Source organism: Trachurus japonicus, chromosome 18 (genome assembly GCF_045865225.1).
Source record: "Trachurus japonicus isolate A0001 chromosome 18, Traja_1.0".
NCBI classification, from domain to species: Eukaryota; Metazoa; Chordata; class Actinopteri; order Carangiformes; family Carangidae; genus Trachurus; species Trachurus japonicus.
This window is the reverse complement of record NC_140924.1, coordinates 9,068,564-9,089,522: the sequence shown is the minus strand read 5'-3', so window position 1 is coordinate 9,089,522 and position 20,959 is coordinate 9,068,564. Positions and strand designations below refer to the sequence as shown.

Genomic DNA, 20,959 nt, shown 5'->3' with positions numbered 1-20,959 from the left:
TGACAAAACTCATTTAACCACGCTTCATTAAACACAATGTCCTTATAAAGGCTATTGGTCTGTTTTAAATACTGCAAGGCCTGTCTAATGCGGAGAGTATCAACAAACTGATATTCATAGTGACCTTTATAGGTCAACTTACGCTTTAACTTCACTGCCAACAAAGACCCCTCCATATTGGAATGGGGCAACAGGTTACTGGTCTGTACAATGTTGGCTGGAACACAAGTCACTGGACCATGTACTCCATTTTGACCCCCTTTAGGCAAAGCTAGCATCTTCATAAATGGAATATGGAGAGCAACCAAATGTTGCTCTAAACTATTTAAACAGGCCAGCTCAGGAGGGACAGCCTGAACTGTTAGATTGTTCTGAGAACACTCAGGTGGCATCTCACCTCTGTTGATCTTATAGTGACAAGTGTAACAAATCCACAATTTACCCCGAGCAGTGTCTAACACCTGACATGGCACAACACAAAACTCATTACACTTATGGAAGTAGTCCTCGCTTATGCAGTTTGTTGCTATTGAAGCTGCTGTCTGTGTTTTGTTATAATCATCTCTTTTACAGTTCAGAACCTGGTGCCTGAAAAGCAAGCGGAAACACACTGCACAGACATGTTCTGGTCCTACGGAAACTTCCTCTAAAAACTGCTGCATAACAAAGTCAAACTGTCCTGTCTTCTCTTTCTTAACCTGCCTTTTCAATCTAACATCTGCTATAACACGCTTTTTGTGATCAGGATTTTGATGATACTTCCTGATGCTTGCAGACTTTTTTTTGTTTCTTAGAATTGTATTCAGTTGATATGTTGTTCTACTCTTTTGCATTATAGTACTCTTGTGTACAAGATTAGACTTGTACTTCAAAACACTAAATGATTTCACTTTTAATCTATGCTCAATATTTTCTTTGTACTTAGAAATGCTGGATGCCTTTAATTTTAATTTATGCTCCATGTTTTCTTTGTACTTCGAAATGCTGGATGCCTTTAATTTTAATCTATGCTCCATGTTTTCTTTGTACTTCGAAATGCTGGATGCCTTTAATTTTAATTTATGCTCCATGTTTTCTTTGTACTTAGAAATGCTGGATGCCTTTAATTTTAATTTATGCTCCATGTTTTCTTTGTACTTAGAAATGCTGGATGCCTTTAATTTTAATTTATGCCTGATGTCTTTGTATTTATTTATTACCATCAACTTCTTTTTTTCTCTGTAATTGACATTTTCTGTATATTTCTTCACAAGAAGAGCATTCGACCACATCTTATGGAAAGCATTCTGTTTGTATTTACTTACACCCATATACTTCTTGGGTTCATTATACAAGATGTTTTGTTGATATTTTCTTTTATGCTGCATTCTATTTTTCTTCTTGGAATAAATCAATGACCTAGACCTAAGTGGATTAAAGGTGCTTTCATCAGAAACATCACTTTCATCTTTACTATGACATCGCAAGTTATAGCCACCAGAAACCGGTGTGTTGACTTTACAGTAACCATAGCAGTTCTGTGTATCAGGCTGCTGAACACAGCGAACAGTGTCATAATGATTACCATTAACATTATGCAAATACACAGCTTCTTTTGCCAACTGTCTACTCTGACAGCTATATTCGAGCCAGCGATCATTATAATAGGTGAAAACACTAACACCTAAATAATCAGCTGTGGCTTGAATCTCTAACTCAGTGGCCCAACTACCAACATAGCACATCCTTGACATCTTGATGTATTCTGATAAAGAAGGATACTCGCTTCTCAGAAGACTCTGATAGGCAACAGGATTGCTTTGTAACTGATTCACAGCTGCATTTCTAATCTTCTTATGGTACTTCTGTGTACCACTAATGGCCTGGCTAACGGCCCTAAAGAAGCAGTTTCCATCACCCACAATCTTCTCTGTCATACAAGGAATCCCTAAAGAACCAACAGCAGAAGAGGTGGCATCTACTCTCTCTGATTCTATGTTAGTCTGCTTACACAAAGCAAAAGCAACATTTTTAGAAAGGGGACGGAATTCTAAGTTTTTACATGCTACATCCCCAACAAACTCAACATCTGAATTGACATCATTATCAAAACTCTTTGCTTTCTTGGAAGTGCCATTTGTCTGTGTGCATTTACGTTTTTCACGTTGGTTAGTGGCTGCACGGACCACTGGTGTGAAAAGGGGGGTAACCTGTCCCTCTCCACATGCAACAGCTGTCTGTGTGCATTTACGTTTCTCGCGTTTGTTAGTGGCTGCACGGACCACTGGTGTGACAAGAGGGGTAACCTGTCCCTCTCCACATGCAACAGCTGCACCAGCACTCACCGCTGGTGTGACAGGAGCAGGACCAGTGGTTACCTGTTCCTCTACACACTCAGCAGCTGCACCAGCACTCAAGGACACAGTTGAGGGTTTCACTTGAACACCACAGATCTCAAACAGTTTGGGAGATGTCCGATCGCCTGCAAATATGCTAAAGTACTCAAACACATGCTGTAGAGAACTAAAGTAGACTACAACACTCCTTCCATCACCATCAACCATCCCAGCAGCATCGCGAGCATGGGAGTCAACCACAGCATACTCACCATCTTTACTACAAATGACAGCACATGTTGCCATATCAATTGTCACCAAACAAGACTTGTCTGGTGTGCACCTCTGATGGAGGCCATCAAACAGAGAGATGTGTTCAGGTGTAATATACTCATCTGGAGTATAGTTACCACATCCATGTGCAAGATTCACATCATACTCCAAATCAAGACAACCATACTGCTTGGGCAACTCTGTAACTAAAGGGAGACCATATTTTGTATCCACAATCTTATTACCATCCCACATGGATGTGTACAGAATATCACCTTCACACACAACCTCGTCCAATGTGTCACGCTGCCACTCAAAGACGCTGTCTTTGGTGTGTCTCACTAAAGCAACCAAACTAATGGCCATACACTGCCGACCAGAAAACTTGAACAGTTTTGGGTCACCTTGATGGAATCTTCCTATAACAGAAGGGCGACCCTGGGACTGACTTGTAACAACTGGATCAATGACAACTGAAACACTGCTGCTCTCTCCCTCTGACTGACTTGTAACAACTGGATCAATGACAACTAAAACACTGCTGCTCTCTCCCTCTGACTGACTTGCCACAACTGGATCAATAACAACAGATACATTGCTGCTCTCTCCCTCAACACACTGCTCCACAGAGATGCTACAGACAGAAAAAAACTCTGTAAACAAAGACTGGCCCAGAGCAATGATGTGTCGCACCAGGTCATCAAAGGTGGTGTTGAAAACGACCCTAGAGCTGCCTGGATAGGACCTCTTTCCCTCTTTGGAACGTGCCCCACAATCCACAACAACAAAGAAGTCCTTGTGCTGCATGACCAAGACTGCTGCTGTGTTGAGCCCCAACACACACATGCCATCCCCTGACAACTGCTGCCTCAACTTCTCCTTCAACTCAATCACATCCCTGATGCTCCTATACTCTGGCTCCCCCAAATCCACATTCCACTGCTGACCACACACATCAAACTGCCTCCTCACCCCCCCCAGCCAAGTCCCCAAAGTTAACCCCTGTTTGCGAACAACATCAAGATCAGCGCCACGCCACGTACAAACCGGAGCGATGCTATGTTTAATTGCCGCGACAACACAGCATGACACGTAAGCATGGACATCATATTCCTGTTTTGCAGAAAGACACTCTGTCCCTGATACTGGAGACCCTCCCTTCATCAATGAACAACTACAAGTCACAGTGGGAATACTCTGACCTTTAGTAGCTTCTGGTGTGTCCCCTTCTGTTGCTCGCTGGGTTTCCCGGACCACCGTCGCATCCTGGGGAACAGGTTGGACAGGCGCAGGGCTGGGAGGGACAGCAGCAGGAAGGGCAGCGACACTGGGAGTAGGAGCGGTCCCTGGCACATCACAGGTCGACACAGGGTCGGGTGTCGCCTCCACCTGCAAAAGAAGAAACATGAAAACATTAATACCTGTGGAAGAGAGAGTCATGCTGGCTATAATAAAGATGGTGTTAAATTTGCCACAACAACAAACACAATTACAAAGACCATTCAATAACTCTACTTGCCTTCTGGTCCACGGCCTGGGCTTCAGGACGGACAGTCAACGTGGGAGTTGAGGTCACGACCTAGAAAGAATAAGAAAGGAAAGTCATCCCATTAAATCTACATATTCAAGTATATCTGATCCAGATTTTGCAGTTATACATCATTCACAATGACTTTCTGTCCATCACAATAATACATGAACACATCTCCTTCAGGATTTAAACACAACATACCTTCTTCCTAGCACGTCTGGGCTTCTTGGGGACAGGTCGAGTACGAGGTCCCACAGGCGGCAACTAAAGTGACAGAAACAAAGTGTCAAAACAGTGGACAAAAAGAATATCTGAACTATTAGAAGTTTCTTGTTCTATAAATACCTGCTCGCCCGTGGAAACAGCGTCCTCGGCCGAAGGACCAGCGTCGTCCGTGTCAGGCAACATCCCAGGCGGCAGCCAGAAAGGGTTCAGGGGAAGAAGACGCTGTATGAAAGACATAAAGATTTTTTTGTCACACTTATCGTTTTGTTACGGAATAGAATGTCACTGTCAAGATCACAGTTAAATAAAATGACAACATACCACTTGAGGAACCCTCCTCTCCCAAGAGCGGCGGCGCTACAACAACAAAACAGAAAAGACATTAGGATACAGAAAAACCTTCATTTCTCAGTTCATGACCATATGTAGGCAAAGTTCGTCTTCTTACCTTCCTGCCTGGCACGGTCGTCCAGGCGTCCTCGTCCCTGGGAGGGGTGGGTGGAGGTGGGGCTGGGACCTCCTCCGGCGCGACCTTTCGACCGGTCCACGTGGGAATGGGCCTGGGCCTGGGGGACACCGGAAAGACGACGGGTGGCGGAGGTGGCGGAGGCGCGGGCCGCTCCAGGTGCTGCTTGGTGGCAGCCACCAGCGACTCCACGAGGATAGGCATCCCCGCGTCGTCACTGAGGTGCGTCTATGAAGAGGAACAAATAAAGATTACAATACAGTAATGTTGAACAAGATGACATTTACTGTCAATCATACTGTGTTGTCTAAATAAGCATTTCTGAGATTCAAAGTACAATTTTTACTCACACCATCGACAGCCCAGAGCTGCCGTTGCCTCGGTGGGAAGCGTTCCGCGTAGCAGTAGAACCGAACACCTTAAAGACAACAAAAACAAGGAAAACCCACGGATTACTGAAAAACTCAACGCACGCTCCAACTTTCATAACACAAACAATAAAGGAGCATTGCCTCAATTATAGCTGAAATAGATACTTCTGATAAATCATAAGTGCCTAAACCCATGCATTGATATTTTCAAACATACGGTGCTGTCCTGCGATGCACTGGAAGTTCTGTCTGTGGGACTCCTGGACAACCCCCTCCACAGACAGACGAGGGACATGGTCCACGACGAAAACCTACACAAAATGTCATAACGGTCAGTTACAAATCAATAGTCACAGTACATATCATTTCATGTTCAACAAATACATCAATGACCTACCTCTGCAGTCCGCCAGGCTTCCAGGACAGCGCGCAGGTACCGGTCAAACGCTGCAGCTGCTCGGTCCGGGGTCTGCTCCAGGTTGTTGCTAGGGGCAAGAACACAAACAGCATCAGGAATCTGATCACAAGTGCGGGCAACATGATTTACCTCCTTCCTGAGCAGGTTCGCGCACGCCCCCGGCACAGACAGGAAACCGAAGGTGTAGCCGTCCGCTACCATTGGCACGAATCCATCCACGATGGGGCGCAGATGCGATGCCCCAACAAAAAGAACAAGCTGGGAGAAAAGGAAAAAAAACACGTCTTAAAGGATGTACACTCACAATGACACTTATTATCAGCATTCATCATGATTTCTGAATAGTACATACCTTCTTATCGGGGACTTTCTCAGGAATGGCCACCTTCAGCTGCTTCCCGGTGCGCGGAGAAAGGGGCCACTCCAGAGACTTCCGGCGCCAGCCAGTGCCGGGGACTGTTGATGAAAATACGTACAACATTTCAGCTCATGCATACAGAAACATATACAGAGAATGGTTTAGGGAAATATATGGAAGAATACTTACTGGCACTGAAGGCGGGGCGGGCTGGCAGGAAAGTCGCATCCTGCCGCCGAGACTGCTGCCGGAACCTAGCAGCCTCGGCACGACGGTAGGCCTTGCCACGGGGCATCTAAAAGTATAAAGACCCAGTTATTACACATGTATAGATTAAGACATGCATTTAGAAAGGATTTCACATTACCAGCAGCACACGCACAACTCTAATCTAATTAAAGAATTGTAAAATAATGATTAAAATAATCACAATTAAAACATGCAGCATGTATAAAAATAGCCTATAAACTCACACAACACCCACAACAACAGCCTAAGGCTGAGAATAAATATATGATCTCAATAAAAACCCATCCTGCCTCTTTTAAAAGAAAAGTACTATAAAGGGCAATTACACCACTTGGAATAAACAGACTTAAAAAACAATAGGGGAAGTGCACCTATTAAGCCCATGTACCATATAAGCGCACTTGTGACTTCTGAGTCAAATTAAAAAAAAACTACATCACCATTTTTGCTGGTTCATGGTTCTTCCAATGAAGCAGCTTGTTACATAAATTATTCTTTTTATTCTAAGCAAATCAGATTTGTCAATCTTGAGTTATCGAAGCATATGTGTGACATGTGCCTGCTGCTCCCGAAGAAGTTGCAAAAAAACTTCAGTGATTTTGATGCCCTGAAAAAACAATATTTATTCCATATTTCTACTCCGACTTTAGCTAAGTACTCATTTGTTACCAACATTTAAGAGATTAGTGCTTTAAATAAAACATGTGTTAGAATTTTACTAGAATTAGAAATAGTTTTTCTTTTTAATTCAAAATATGCATTTTAGCATGCTAGCAAACAGCCCACATGCTGCATCTATGCAGCCACTGCATAGCATTGTTCATTGCCATGACATAAAGCATGATAAACATGGATAGTTTACATTTTTGTATGCAGAATATCCTATTATATTGTTAAATTGATAATACATATGGATATTTATATTTATTTATTTTTTAATTAACATTTTTACCAAGTGGGCTTAAAGGGGACAGTAGCAAAAAAATCACACCATTTAGGGCAGATGTAAATGAGTATAGCTAATTACTTAAATACATGATCAATTAATACTTTTCATGTTATGTTAGTGCAGCTTATATGGATTCATGTCATGTAGTTGTTTTTAAATAATAAATAATATTCTGAGTTTTAACCAATAATTCACTGATGTTCCCTTTAAGCCCACCTGCTCCCATTAAGCCCACTGGCTGTGTTTCAATGGAGAGTTTCTTCCTTTTGACTTTTGAACCATTTTCCTGCCTAAGTTTGACCTCACCTAATCAATCAGCTTCATAATTCAGATAATTAAATACCCAAATTTAAATATTAGTGATATTGCATCGGCCAATTCATTCATTTTATTAATTGTTTCTATTTAAGCTGTGGTTTTATGTTTAAAAAGTTATTTGTTTAGTTGTAAATACTGAAATTGATTCATTTATTATCGTTAAAATAGTATTGAACCAGGAAACTGTCTTTCTCTCAGTCATTGGGTCTTCAGAAATCTAGATAAAAACACTTTCAACCAGTTGGCTGGACCAGAAAATTTGGCCAAATGTAAATGCCAATTGTATAATGTAGGATAGAGATACAGACAAAATGACAACAGATATTGAAAGCATAGAGTAATTTCCATTCTAATTTTTATTTTGTTCATGAATAGTTTTTTGGCTACATTGCAAAGAAGACATGTTGTAAGTTTAGCTTTTTCTGTGTTGACAACACAGCAAATAGGCCGATCATGCCTATTTCAAATGCCATTTGGAGACAAAATGAAAATAGCTATTGAGAGCTAAGAGATTACATATTTTAATAGAATAACTTTGGATTTTTAAGATTTTTAAATATATATATGTATTTATCAACAGATCATGAAGTGGGCTTATTTGGAACACCCATGGACTTAAAGGGTACATTAAGTACCCATTAAGCCCATACCAGATTTTTGGTATATTTTGCACTGATTCTTGAAACTTTGGCAAAAACATGTCCCACTAAGAAAAGTGCTCATTCTGTTGGAAATTAATAACATTGTCTTTTTACTATTACTTTGTGGCTGCTGAAAATGTGTCCCATATATTTGTCACCACCGTCAGATATTTATAAAAAACAAACAAATCAGGCAAATACAAGGTCAGCAATATTTCTGAGGACCCCCTTTTCAAACCTTCAGCTCTACAGCATGCTTTAAGATCACTCAAGCTCCTGTAAGATTGCTATTTTCTCTTAAAATGGTTCATATTTGTTGACACTGATACTGTCGCAACCATAACATGTTAACACCGTCTCTTTTGAAAAAAAAAATATTAGATTAAATTATGACATTAATGTATACTTTTTAAAAAGAGGTTTGAAGTAGCTAGCAACAGGAGGAAAACAAAATGGCTAATGTGAACAACTCATGCATATCATGTGAAAGAGTAGATTTTTGTCACCACCGTCAGACGTCACCACCGTCAGGTTTTGTGTCTGACGGTGGTGACATGCAGTCTGACGGTGGTGACAAAAGCCTACAAATGGCCCTCAACAGAGCCTTGAATATAATTATTGATCACAATAAAATACCAATATGACATGTGATGTTTCAGTAGCCTCTTGTGTATTTTTACTTAGGTAATTCCTCCTATATTTCTTCCATATTGTCCAATCCGAGGGGATGAGTTGTGCCTTCCCTCTCTCTCTCTGAATTCACTATTATGTCATGTTCATTTGGATTATGTCATTAGGGATGCACATAGTGCCCCTACTGTACCTACTTACATAGCAATATCCCCAATATGGCATGTAGCCTATTGTATCTCCAATGACTAAAGCCAAATTAAAATGGCATGACGACATTTTACCAAATCTTACATTCAGAATATTCCACTCAGTTTCATAGTCATTACACTCAACTTTGACTTTATGTATTTCAGGAAGTTATGGCTAGACAGAAGCTATCAGTGGAGGAGAGAAGGAGAAGAAACAGGGAATATCAAAGGAAGTGGAGAGAAAAAATACACACTGAGCCAGTGTTAAAGGAGGAATACCTCAGAATGGAAAGGCAAAGATGGAAGAAGAGAGTTGAGGAAGGGAAGATAAAAAATGTCAGTGACTTGAATGAAAGGGAAAGGAGAAGTCAGAGAAAAGCTTGGAAACGTAGACAAAAAGTTTCAAGAGAACATAAGAGAAAGGTCTCAGAAGTCCCAGAAACTCCCCCAGATAGTCCAGTGGATCAGGCCATACACGAGCCAGCTCGAAGTAGGCAGGCTATAGCAGGAGAAAGGGAAAGAAAGAAAAGGAAAACGAGGAAGAGGAGGAAGGGGAGGAGAAGGGTGGAGGAAGGATAAGGAGGAAGGGGGAGGAAGGAGGAAGACGAGGAAGGAAGAGGAGGAAGAGTTGGAGGAAGGATAAGGAGGGAAAGAGGAGAAAGGAGGAGAGGAGGAGAGGAGGAGGAAGGAGAAGAAGGGAAGAGGAGGAAGGATAGGAGGAAGGAGAATGAGGAAGAGGTGGAGGTGGAGGAAGGAGGAGGAGGAAGAGGTGGAGGAAGGATAAGGAGGAAGGGGAGAGGAGGAAAGATAAGGAGGAGGAGGAGGAAGGATAAGGAGGAAGAGGAGGAGGAGGTGGAGGAAGGAAGAGGAGAAAGGATAAGGAGGAAGAGGAATGAGGAGAAGGAGGGAGAGGAGGAAGGATAAGGAGGAAGAGGAGGAAGGAGGAGGAGGAGGAAGGATAAGGAGGAAGGAGGGGGAAGAGGAGGAAGGAGAAGGAGGAAGAGGAAGGAGGAAGAGGAGAAAGGAGGAGAGGGGGAAAGAGCCTTGAATATAATTATTGATCACAATAAAATACCAATATGACATGTGATGTTTCAGTAGCCTCTTGTGTATTTTTACTTAGGTAATTCCTCCTATATTTCTTCCATATTGTCCAATCCGAGGGGATGAGTTGTGCCTTCCCTCTCTCTCTCTGAATTCACTATTATGTCATGTTCATTTGGATTATGTCATTAGGGATGCACATAGTGCCCCTACTGTACCTACTTACATAGCAATATCCCCAATATGGCATGTAGCCTATTGTATCTCCAATGACTAAAGCCAAATTAAAATGGCATGACGACATTTTACCAAATCTTACATTCAGAATATTCCACTCAGTTTCATAGTCATTACACTCAACTTTGACTTTATGTATTTCAGGAAGTTATGGCTAGACAGAAGCTATCAGTGGAGGAGAGAAGGAGAAGAAACAGGGAATATCAAAGGAAGTGGAGAGAAAAAATACACACTGAGCCAGTGTTAAAGGAGGAATACCTCAGAATGGAAAGGCAAAGATGGAAGAAGAGAGTTGAGGAAGGGAAGATAAAAAATGTCAGTGACTTGAATGAAAGGGAAAGGAGAAGTCAGAGAAAAGCTTGGAAACGTAGACAAAAAGTTTCAAGAGAACATAAGAGAAAGGTCTCAGAAGTCCCAGAAACTCCCCCAGATAGTCCAGTGGATCAGGCCATACACGAGCCAGCTCGAAGTAGGCAGGCTATAGCAGGAGAAAGGGAAAGAAAGAAAAGGAAAACGAGGAAGAGGAGGAAGGGGAGGAGAAGGGTGGAGGAAGGATAAGGAGGAAGGGGGAGGAAGGAGGAAGACGAGGAAGGAAGAGGAGGAAGAGTTGGAGGAAGGATAAGGAGGGAAAGAGGAGAAAGGAGGAGAGGAGGAGAGGAGGAGGAAGGAGAAGAAGGGAAGAGGAGGAAGGATAGGAGGAAGGAGAATGAGGAAGAGGTGGAGGTGGAGGAAGGAGGAGGAGGAAGAGGTGGAGGAAGGATAAGGAGGAAGGGGAGAGGAGGAAAGATAAGGAGGAGGAGGAGGAAGGATAAGGAGGAAGAGGAGGAGGAGGTGGAGGAAGGAAGAGGAGAAAGGATAAGGAGGAAGAGGAATGAGGAGAAGGAGGGAGAGGAGGAAGGATAAGGAGGAAGAGGAGGAAGGAGGAGGAGGAGGAAGGATAAGGAGGAAGGAGGGGGAAGAGGAGGAAGGAGAAGGAGGAAGAGGAAGGAGGAAGAGGAGAAAGGAGGAGAGGGGGAAAGAGCCTTGAATATAATTATTGATCACAATAAAATACCAATATGACATGTGATGTTTCAGTAGCCTCTTGTGTATTTTTACTTAGGTAATTCCTCCTATATTTCTTCCATATTGTCCAATCCGAGGGGATGAGTTGTGCCTTCCCTCTCTCTCTCTGAATTCACTATTATGTCATGTTCATTTGGATTATGTCATTAGGGATGCACATAGTGCCCCTACTGTACCTACTTACATAGCAATATCCCCAATATGGCATGTAGCCTATTGTATCTCCAATGACTAAAGCCAAATTAAAATGACATGACGACATTTTACCAAATCTTACATTCAGAATATTCCACTCAGTTTCATAGTCATTACACTCAACTTTGACTTTATGTATTTCAGGAAGTTATGGCTAGACAGAAGCTATCAGTGGAGGAGAGAAGGAGAAGAAACAGGGAATATCAAAGGAAGCGGAGAGAAAAAATACACACTGAGCCAGTGTTAAAGGAGGAATACCTCAGAATGGAAAGGCAAAGATGGAAGAAGAGAGTTGAGGAAGGGAAGATAAAAAATGTCAGTGACTTGAATGAAAGGGAAAGGAGAAGTCAGAGAAAAGCTTGGAAACGTAGACAAAAAGTTTCAAGAGAACATAAGAGAAAGGTCTCAGAAGTCCCAGAAACTCCCCCAGATAGTCCAGTGGATCAGGCCATACACGAGCCAGCTCGAAGTAGGCAGGCTATAGCAGGAGAAAGGGAAAGAAAGAAAAGGAAAACGAGGAAGAGGAGGAAGGGGAGGAGAAGGGTGGAGGAAGGATAAGGAGGAAGGGGGAGGAAGGAGGAAGACGAGGAAGGAAGAGGAGGAAGAGTTGGAGGAAGGATAAGGAGGGAAAGAGGAGAAAGGAGGAGAGGAGGAGAGGAGGAGGAAGGAGAAGAAGGGAAGAGGAGGAAGGATAGGAGGAAGGAGAATGAGGAAGAGGTGGAGGTGGAGGAAGGAGGAGGAGGAAGAGGTGGAGGAAGGATAAGGAGGAAGGGGAGAGGAGGAAAGATAAGGAGGAGGAGGAGGAAGGATAAGGAGGAGGAGGAGGAGGAGGTGGAGGAAGGAAGAGGAGAAAGGATAAGGAGGAAGAGGAATGAGGAGAAGGAGGGAGAGGAGGAAGGATAAGGAGGAAGAGGAGGAAGGAGGAGGAGGAAGGATAAGGAGGAAGGAGGGGGAAGAGGAGGAAGGAGAAGGAGGAAGAGGAAGGAGGAAGAGGAGAAAGGAGGAGAGGGGGAAGAGGAAGAGGAATGAGAAAGAGGAAGAGAGGAGGAGGATGGGGTACATTAAGTACCCATTAAGCCCATACCAGATTTTTGGTATATTTTGACAAATTAAACAATAAAAACATTAAAAATTGGTATAAATGAATGATTGACACTTCAAATTAGACATTGGACTATCATTTGAACTAAAATGTTTTCACTTAAATTGGGGTGGTATATATTAAAAGTGGCTGAAAAGCAGATTTGGTGGGCTTAATAGATACACTCACCCTAATGTGTTAGTTTCACTTTTAATTGAACAAATTCTACATCGCGGAGGCGACGTCTCTCCCTCACCTCTGAAACAACAACAGCCTAAAGCTGAGAATAAATATATGATCTCAATAAAAACCCACCCTTCATATGTCTCTTTTAAAAGAAAAGTACTATGATAGGCAATTACACCACTTAGAATAAACAGACTTAAAAAACAGCTGTTCATTTAAGTTAATCCAAGCACAATGGACAAAGGTCAGAGCCGACTTCAGCTGTGACGACACACAGTGCCAGACCTTAGAAAAAACCCCTCCTCCACTCGGCCCGTGGCATCCATTTTAAATTAGTTCAACAAAAGGTCAAAGTTGTGACTTCACTTTGACCTAAACTTTCCACAACAAACAATGTACCCCAATTAAAAGAAAACTATAACCTATATAGAACACACACACACACACAAAGTGAGTTCAGGCTTCATACAGTCACACTAAGGGAAAATTCTAAACTCTATAAGCATAACAACAAACTTCAAAGCCAAAATGGCCGTCTTGAATGAAATGCTGAAATGTTTGCTGCACAATATTGCTGTTAATTACAATAACAACACTAATAAAACAATAACATGAATCACTTTAGATACACTCTATTACTGCACATGTACAGAATATTCCACAGTTTCACTCTGTTTCAACAACAACAACACCACACAGCCTGAAGAACAATAGCCAGACCGCAAGTAGCCTAAGCCCCAGAAAAACACATTGGCCTGGACTAATACTAGTACAACAATAAAGAGGAGAAATATTCCACCGTTTCATTGCATAGCTCTTACCAAAACCACAACACCTAGTCACAGAGCAATTACAGCTGTAAGCTTTGGAATAACCACGAGCCTATCTGCTGCTTGAGCACGCTAACGGCTAACAACGCAACATGCTAGTGTATACATTAAGACGTGCATTTACAAATGATTCATATTTCCAGCAGCACACACACAACTCATCATGTTTCTTGCTGACCAAAGACAGTTTCAACAACACACTGCAGACTTGTTCATCATAGACAATAGCAATTACAGCTCTAAGCTCATAGCATGTTGTATAGTTAGCCGTCGGCTAACTATACAACATGCTAACGCTAACTACCCCCTAAGCTAAGCTAATAAATCGATATGATATCTTAATAAACGGAGCAGTAAGTTAGTCCAAACAACATAACCACACGTTTAGCTTGTATTAAAACAAACGCAAATATGTTATCACAAGCACAACAATAAGAAACTACTCATGCTAAGTTACGAGACATCTCCAAATACTAACGTTACTTACTGTAACTTAATGACTGGCCGGTCACAAAGATGAAGTCAACGCTGTGATGAGTGGGTTTGAAGATGTTCTCAGCAAAAAGCCGTGAAAAGGGTTTTCCTCAGCAAAATGCCTCGAAGACTGTTTCTCTCCCTCTGTTAAGCTAATAGCGTGCTACCAGCTCAGAGTTGGGTGAAAACAGACTGAACCAGCTGCTGATGGACAGTATATACGACTGGCCGTGAACTCACCGTAACCAATCACAGCGTGGTGGGAGAGCCAGAAAGTCCGTCAATCCCCGCCCCCGGTTACTGTTGCCAGGTATCTGTTTCACTGTGAGGACAAAAAGCCACCGGCTCTGCTGAGTTGTTACGTGGCTCAATAGGTAACGCGCCGACCTTTCACGCAGGGAATCTGAGTTCGAATCCAGGCGTCAACTATAATATTTCTTTAAAATAGTTTTATCATGATTATACACTGCTCCAAAAATAAAAACAACACTTAGAAAACACATTGTAACTCAGAGTATATATGTCATTTTGTTCTCAACTCTCTTTTTTTTTTTTTTACAATCTATGTTCTCAACACACCACTATACATTTAATAACAAATTTAAACTGCAATATTTGTTTAATTGAGATGTGAAGATGTAGATGAAGATGAAGATGTGTTGTTTAAATGTTCCCTTTATTTTATTGAGGAATCTATATAAAACAGTAGTTCATGTTAATGTGTAATCTGTGGCCTGTCAATAATTTTCATTTTAATTTGCCACCTCTACTGATTTCTTCAGCTGTATCTCTTTCAAATCAAATAGTAGCCCAAGACATTCGATGTATTGAGATACTGACAGACAACAACTTAGACTCACAATGTCACATGTGAAAATGTTGTTCATTTTCTCAAGTGTTGTAGCTCATATGGTAGAGCAGATGGCTTTCATGCGGGCAACCTGGGTTCGAGCCCAGGGGTTACCATGACAATTATTATCATCATTTTCTCATGATTATATATAAAACAGTAGGAGTCTATGTGGTTGTGAAATCTGTGGCCTCTCAAATATTTCCCCTTAACATTTGATAGCTCATTCACAATGCTGCAAATCAAGTTTTAACCAGAACAAAGAAATCAGATCACATCACCCCAATTATTAAGACCTTACATTGGCTCCCAGTCAGCTACAGAATAGATTTTAAAGTTCTGCTACTGGTTTACAAATCACTGAATGGTTTACGTCCAGAATACATGAATGACATGTTACTAGAGTATAAACCCAGCAGAGCTCTGAGATCTATTGACTCAGGTCAGATAGTGGAGCATAGAGTTCAGACCAGACATGGTGAAGCAGCATTTAGCTGTTATACTGCACTGCAACTCTGTCAGTCCAGATCAACTGTGACACTGGCTTCACACTCTCTCTTTTTGACTAGAATTATGGTATTACATGTTTTTAAGTCATTCTCCAATTTGTTCCATAAATTAACAGCTGTTACCGTAATGCATTGTGGTTTGGTGTTGGTTCTGGTTTTTAACTTTATAAATATACATACCCCTCTCAGATTGTAATGGCTCTGTCTTAGATTAAACATTTTCTGACTACAGTCAGGCAGCAAGTTGTTGTTAATTTTGAACATAAGTTGTGCAGTTTTGAAATCCACCAGTTGTTTGAATTTGAGTTCATTAGAATTAATAAATAATTGATTAGTTGGATGTCTATAGTCCACTTTGTTTATAAGTCGCATTGCTTTTTGAGAGTGAACCTGGATTCAAATCCAAGCGTTAACTATAATATTTCTTTGTAATAATTTTATCATGATTATACACTGCTCCAAAAATAAAAACAACACTTAGAAAACACATTGTAACTCCAAGTATATATGTCATTTTGGTCTCAACTCTCTTTTTTTTTTTTCCAGTCTATGTTCTCAACACACCACTATACATTTAATAACAAATTTAAACTGCAATATTTGTTTAATTGAGATGTGAAGATGTAGATGAAGATGAAGATGTGTTGTTTAAATGTTCCCTTTATTTTATTGAGGAATCTATATAAAACAGTAGTCAATGTTAATGTGTAATCTGTGGCCTGTCAATAATTTTCATTTTAATTTGCCACCTCTACTGATTTCTTCAGCTGTATCTCTTTGAAATCAAATAGTAGCCCAAGACATTCGATGTATTGAGATGCTGACAGACAACAACTTAGACTCACAATGTCACACGTGAAAATGTTGTTCATTTTCTCAAGTGTTGTTGCTCATATGGTAGAGCAGATGACTTTCATGCGGGCAACCTGGGTTCGAGTCCAGGGGTTACCATGACAATTTTTATCATCATTTTCTCATGATTATATATAAAACAGTAGGAGTCTATGTGGTTGTGAAATCTGTGGCCTCTCAAATATTTCCCCTTAACATTTGATAGCTCATTCACAATGCTGCAGATCAAGTTTTAACCAGAACAAAGAAATCAGATCACATCACCCCAATTATTAAGACCTTACATTGGCTCCCAGTCAGCTACAGCATATATTTTAAAGTTCTGCTACTGGTTTACAAATCACTGAATGGTTTACGTCCAGAATACATGAAAGACATGTTACTAGAGTATAAACCCAGCAGAGCTCTGAGATCTATTGACTCAGGTCAGATAGTGGAGCATAGAGTTCAGACCAGACATGGTGAAGCAGCATTTAGCTGTTATACTGCACTGCAACTCTGTCAGTCCAGATCAACTGTGACACTGGCTTCACACTCTCTCTTTTTGACTAAAATTATGGTATTACATGTTTTTAAGTCATTCTCCAATTTGTTCCATAAATTAACAGCTGTTGCCGTAATGCATTGTGGTTTGGTGTTGGTTCTGGTTTTTAACTTTATAAATATACATACCCCTCTCAGATTGTAATGGCTCTGTCTTAGATTAAACATTTTCTGACTACAGTCAGGCAGCAAGTTGTTGTTAATTTTGAACATAAGTTGTGCAGTTTGAAATCCACCAGTTGTTTGAATTTGAGTTCATTAGAATTAATAAATAATTGATTAGTTGGATGTCTATAGTCCACTTTGTTTATAAGTCGCATTGCTTTTTGAGAGTGAACCTGGGTTCGAATCCAAGCGTTAACTATAATATTTCTTTGTAATAATTTTATCATGATTATACACTGCTCCAAAAATAAAAACAACACTTAGAAAACACATTGTAACTCCAAGTATATATGTCATTTTGGTCTCAACTCTCTTTTTTTTTTTTCCAGTCTATGTTCTCAACACACCACTATACATTTAATAACAAATTTAAACTGCAATATTTGTTTAATTGAGATGTGAAGATGTAGATGAAGATGAAGATGTGTTGTTTAAATGTTCCCTTTACTTAATTGAGGAATCTATATAAAACAGTAGTTCATGTTAATGTGTAATCTGTGGCCTGTCAATAATTTTCATTTTAATTTGCCACCTCTACTGATTTCTTCAGCTGTATCTCTTTCAAATCAAATAGTAGCCCAAGACATTCGATGTATTGAGATGCTGACAGACAACAACTTAGACTCACAATGTCACATGTGAAAATGTTGTTCATTTTCTCAAGTGTTGTAGCTCATATGGTAGAGCAGATGACTTTCATGCGGGCAACCTGGGTTCGAGCCCAGGGGTTACCATGACAATTTTTATCATCATTTTCTCATGATTATATATAAAACAGTAGGAGTCTATGTGGTTGTGAAATCTGTGGCCTCTCAAATATTTCCCCTTAACATTTGATAGCTCATTCACAATGCTGCAGATCAAGTTTTAACCAGAACAAAGAAATCAGATCACATCACCCCAATTATTAAGACCTTACATTGGCTCCCAGTCAGCTACAGCAGAGATTTTAAAGTTCTGCTACTGGTTTACAAATCACTGAATGGTTTACGTCCAGAATACATGAATGACATGTTACTAGAGTATAAACCCAGCAGAGCTCTGAGATCTATTGACTCAGGTCAGATAGTGGAGCATAGAGTTCAGACCAGACATGGTGAAGCAGCATTTAGCTGTTATACTGCACTGCAACTCTGTCAGTCCAGATCAACTGTGACACTGGCTTCACACTCTCTCTTTTTGACTAAAATTATGGTATTACATGTTTTTAAGTCATTCTCCAATTTGTTCCATAAATTAACAGCTGTTGCCGTAATGCATTGTGGTTTGGTGTTGGTTCTGGTTTTTAACTTTATAAATATACATACCCCTCTCAGATTGTAATGGCTCTGTCTTAGATTAAACATTTTCTGACTACAGTCAGGCAGCAAGTTGTTGTTAATTTTGAACATAAGTTGTGCAGTTTGAAATCCACCAGTTGTTTGAATTTGAGTTCATTAGAATTAATAAATAATTGATTAGTTGGATGTCTATAGTCCACTTTGTTTATAAGTCGCATTGCTTTTTGAGAGTGAACCTGGGTTCGAATCCAAGCGTTAACTATAATATTTCTTTGTAATAATTTTATCATGATTATACACTGCTCCAAAAATAAAAACAACACTTAGAAAACACATTGTAACTCCAAGTATATATGTCATTTTGGTCTCAACTCTCTTTTTTTTTTTCCAGTCTATGTTCTCAACACACCACTATACATTTAATAACAAATTTAAACTGCAATATTTGTTTAATTGAGATGTGAAGATGTAGATGAAGATGAAGATGTGTTGTTTAAATGTTCCCTTTATTTTATTGAGGAATCTATATAAAACAGTAGTTCATGTTAATGTGTAATCTGTGGCCTGTCAATAATTTTCATTTTAATTTGCCACCTCTACTGATTTCTTCAGCTGTATCTCTTTGAAATCAAATAGTAGCCCAAGACATTCGATGTATTGAGATACTGACAGACAACAACTTAGACTCACAATGTCACATGTGAAAATGTTGTTCATTTTCTCAAGTGTTGTAGCTCATATGGTAGAGCAGATGACTTTCATGCGGGCAACCTGGGTTCAAGCCCAGGGGTTACCATGACAATTTTTATCATCATTTTCTCATGATTATATATAAAACAGTAGGAGTCTATGTGGTTGTGAAATCTGTGGCCTCTCAAATATTTCCCCTTAACATTTGATAGCTCATTCACAATGCTGCAGATCAAGTTTTAACCAGAACAAAGAAATCAGATCACATCACCCCAATTATTAAGACCTTACATTGGCTCCCAGTCAGCTACAGCATAGATTTTAAAGTTCTGCTACTGGTTTACAAATCACTGAATGGTTTACGTCCAGAATACATGAATGACATGTTACTAGAGTATAAACCCAGCAGAGCTCTGAGATCTATTGACTCAGGTCAGATAGTGGAGCATAGAGTTCAGACCACACAAGGTGAAGTAGCATTTAGCTGTTATACTGCACACAAGTGGAACAAACTACCAGCAGAACTGAGATCAGCCCCAACTGTCAGCACTTTTAAATCCAGGTTAAAAACATTTCTCTTTTCACGTGCTTATAGATGAGAACTTAAAACTTTCCTGGGAAATTATAATGATGTGTGTATATTTCTGCTACCAGAAGGTGTATTTCTATTCAATTGGTGACATGTGCTTTCAGATTACTTCTCACCATGCCAGATACACCAAACCAACCCTACCAGGCGCTTCAGTTCCAGCCATATTCAAACTCTGTCAGTCCAGATCAACTGTGACACTGGCTTCACACTCTCTCTTTCCCAAAGATTTATCAGCTTCGGGATGACAGTTCTCTCTTGAGCTAAGAGCCTGACATTAGTTTAGTTTAGTTTAGTTTGGTGTATTTCAGTCAATACATGTCATTAAAAGAAAAGTAACGAACCAGAAAGAAAAAAGTAAATAAAGAAACACATCAATTAGAATAAACAATAAGTAAACGTAAAAAGAAAATTTGGACCGAAAAGGCATAGGCTGAAGCATAGCTTATTACACCTATCCTGTTACAACTCTGATTAATTAAAAAATAAAAATAAAAAATTTAAAATGTACAATTTGTTATTTATTAATAAAAGAAATAAGCAATCACAAAACAGTGAAAAGAGTGAAGCTTCTTGATTCGATTTCGCTTTCTTCTTCCTTTCCTTTCCCTTCCTTTCTCCTCTCCTTTCCCTTCTTCCTCCCCAGTAATGACCCCGAACTCAACAGCCGACATCCCGTTACCGCCCCCTGGTGGGCGAACCGTAAACTTGCCGTAACTCCATCGTACATTGTCCCATTTGCTCAAACCTTCACGTGTTCGACAAGGGAACCGCCCTCCACGCAGCCGCCCGCGTCCGGTTTCAAAGAGCGCCCCGGGGGTAGCGGGGGCCGGGGGGGGCGTGGGAGCAGGACGCAGAGTGGCGTGGAGCGAGGGCCCGTCATAGCCGCTTGCGGCTTTAATTCTTATTATTATTATTATTATTATTCCCCGAGTTCGAACGCGATTTCGACCCCTTTCCCAAGCCGGGAAACGGATGAAATTTTACACGCAGGGGGGGAAGCCCAAAAATTGCGATTCTGTGGTGGTCTCGCATGTGGGCGTGGCCAAATGGCACCACAGCGCCCCCTAGACCGCGCATAGGAAATGGCAGTCTGCGACACCGATTTGTCCGAAACTTGGTAAACATATTCATCAACCCAAGATCTTCAAAAAATCTCATTACGGACATACCCGAAAACCAACAGGAAGTCGGCCATTTTGCTTCAAAGTTGGTTTATGCAAAACGAACTCCTCCGAGGGGTTACGCCCGATCGGCTCCAAATTGGGTCCAGAACATCGCCAGACCTAGCTGAGCTTATCTTGTGCTCCGCAGGTCTGTAGCTCAAAGCGCTTGGCCTCTGGCGTGCCCCGAAGTTTGGCGACTGTTTCGGTGCTCGCCATGTAAATACGAACGGCTCTCATGCCCCATACTTGATCGTAGACGCTTCAAACT

At 40.8% G+C, this 20,959-nt stretch overlaps 1 protein-coding gene and 1 long non-coding RNA gene across 2 annotated transcripts; both read right to left on the bottom strand.

Annotated features, from left to right (window-relative positions):
- Positions 1-3,832: 3,832 nt before the first annotated feature.
- LOC146968633 (uncharacterized) lies at positions 3,833-4,381 on the bottom strand. The gene is made up of 3 exons (XR_015034174.1): positions 4,321-4,381; positions 4,108-4,167; positions 3,833-3,977 (listed from the first exon to the last, which is right to left on the bottom strand). It is a non-coding gene; the product is annotated as an uncharacterized LOC146968633 (long non-coding RNA).
- A 2-nt stretch (positions 4,382-4,383) lies between these two features.
- LOC146968632 (uncharacterized) lies at positions 4,384-14,229 on the bottom strand. The gene is made up of 9 exons (XM_085759287.1): positions 14,061-14,229; positions 6,147-6,252; positions 5,952-6,055; positions 5,579-5,857; positions 5,399-5,492; positions 5,161-5,228; positions 4,793-5,038; positions 4,666-4,701; positions 4,384-4,566 (listed from the first exon to the last, which is right to left on the bottom strand). Exons 2-9 carry the CDS (start codon positions 6,250-6,252, stop codon positions 4,384-4,386), a joined length of 1,116 nt encoding a protein of 371 aa, XP_085615413.1. The 5' UTR covers positions 14,061-14,229.
- Between the last annotated feature and the right edge of the window lie 6,730 nt (positions 14,230-20,959).

Excerpts from the sequence above, each read along its gene's own strand:
- LOC146968632 (XM_085759287.1), bottom strand. The coding sequence starts at position 6,252 with ATGCCCCGTGGCAAGGCCTACCGTCGTGCCGAGGCTGCTAGGTTCCGG. Across the intron at positions 5,858-5,951 it reads AGAAAGTCCCCGATAAGAAG|CTTGTTCTTTTTGTTGGGGC; the intron begins GTATGTACTATT and ends CTTTTCTCCCAG. Across the intron at positions 4,567-4,665 it reads AGAGGAGGGTTCCTCAAGTG|CGTCTTCTTCCCCTGAACCC; the intron begins GTATGTTGTCAT and ends TCTTTCATACAG.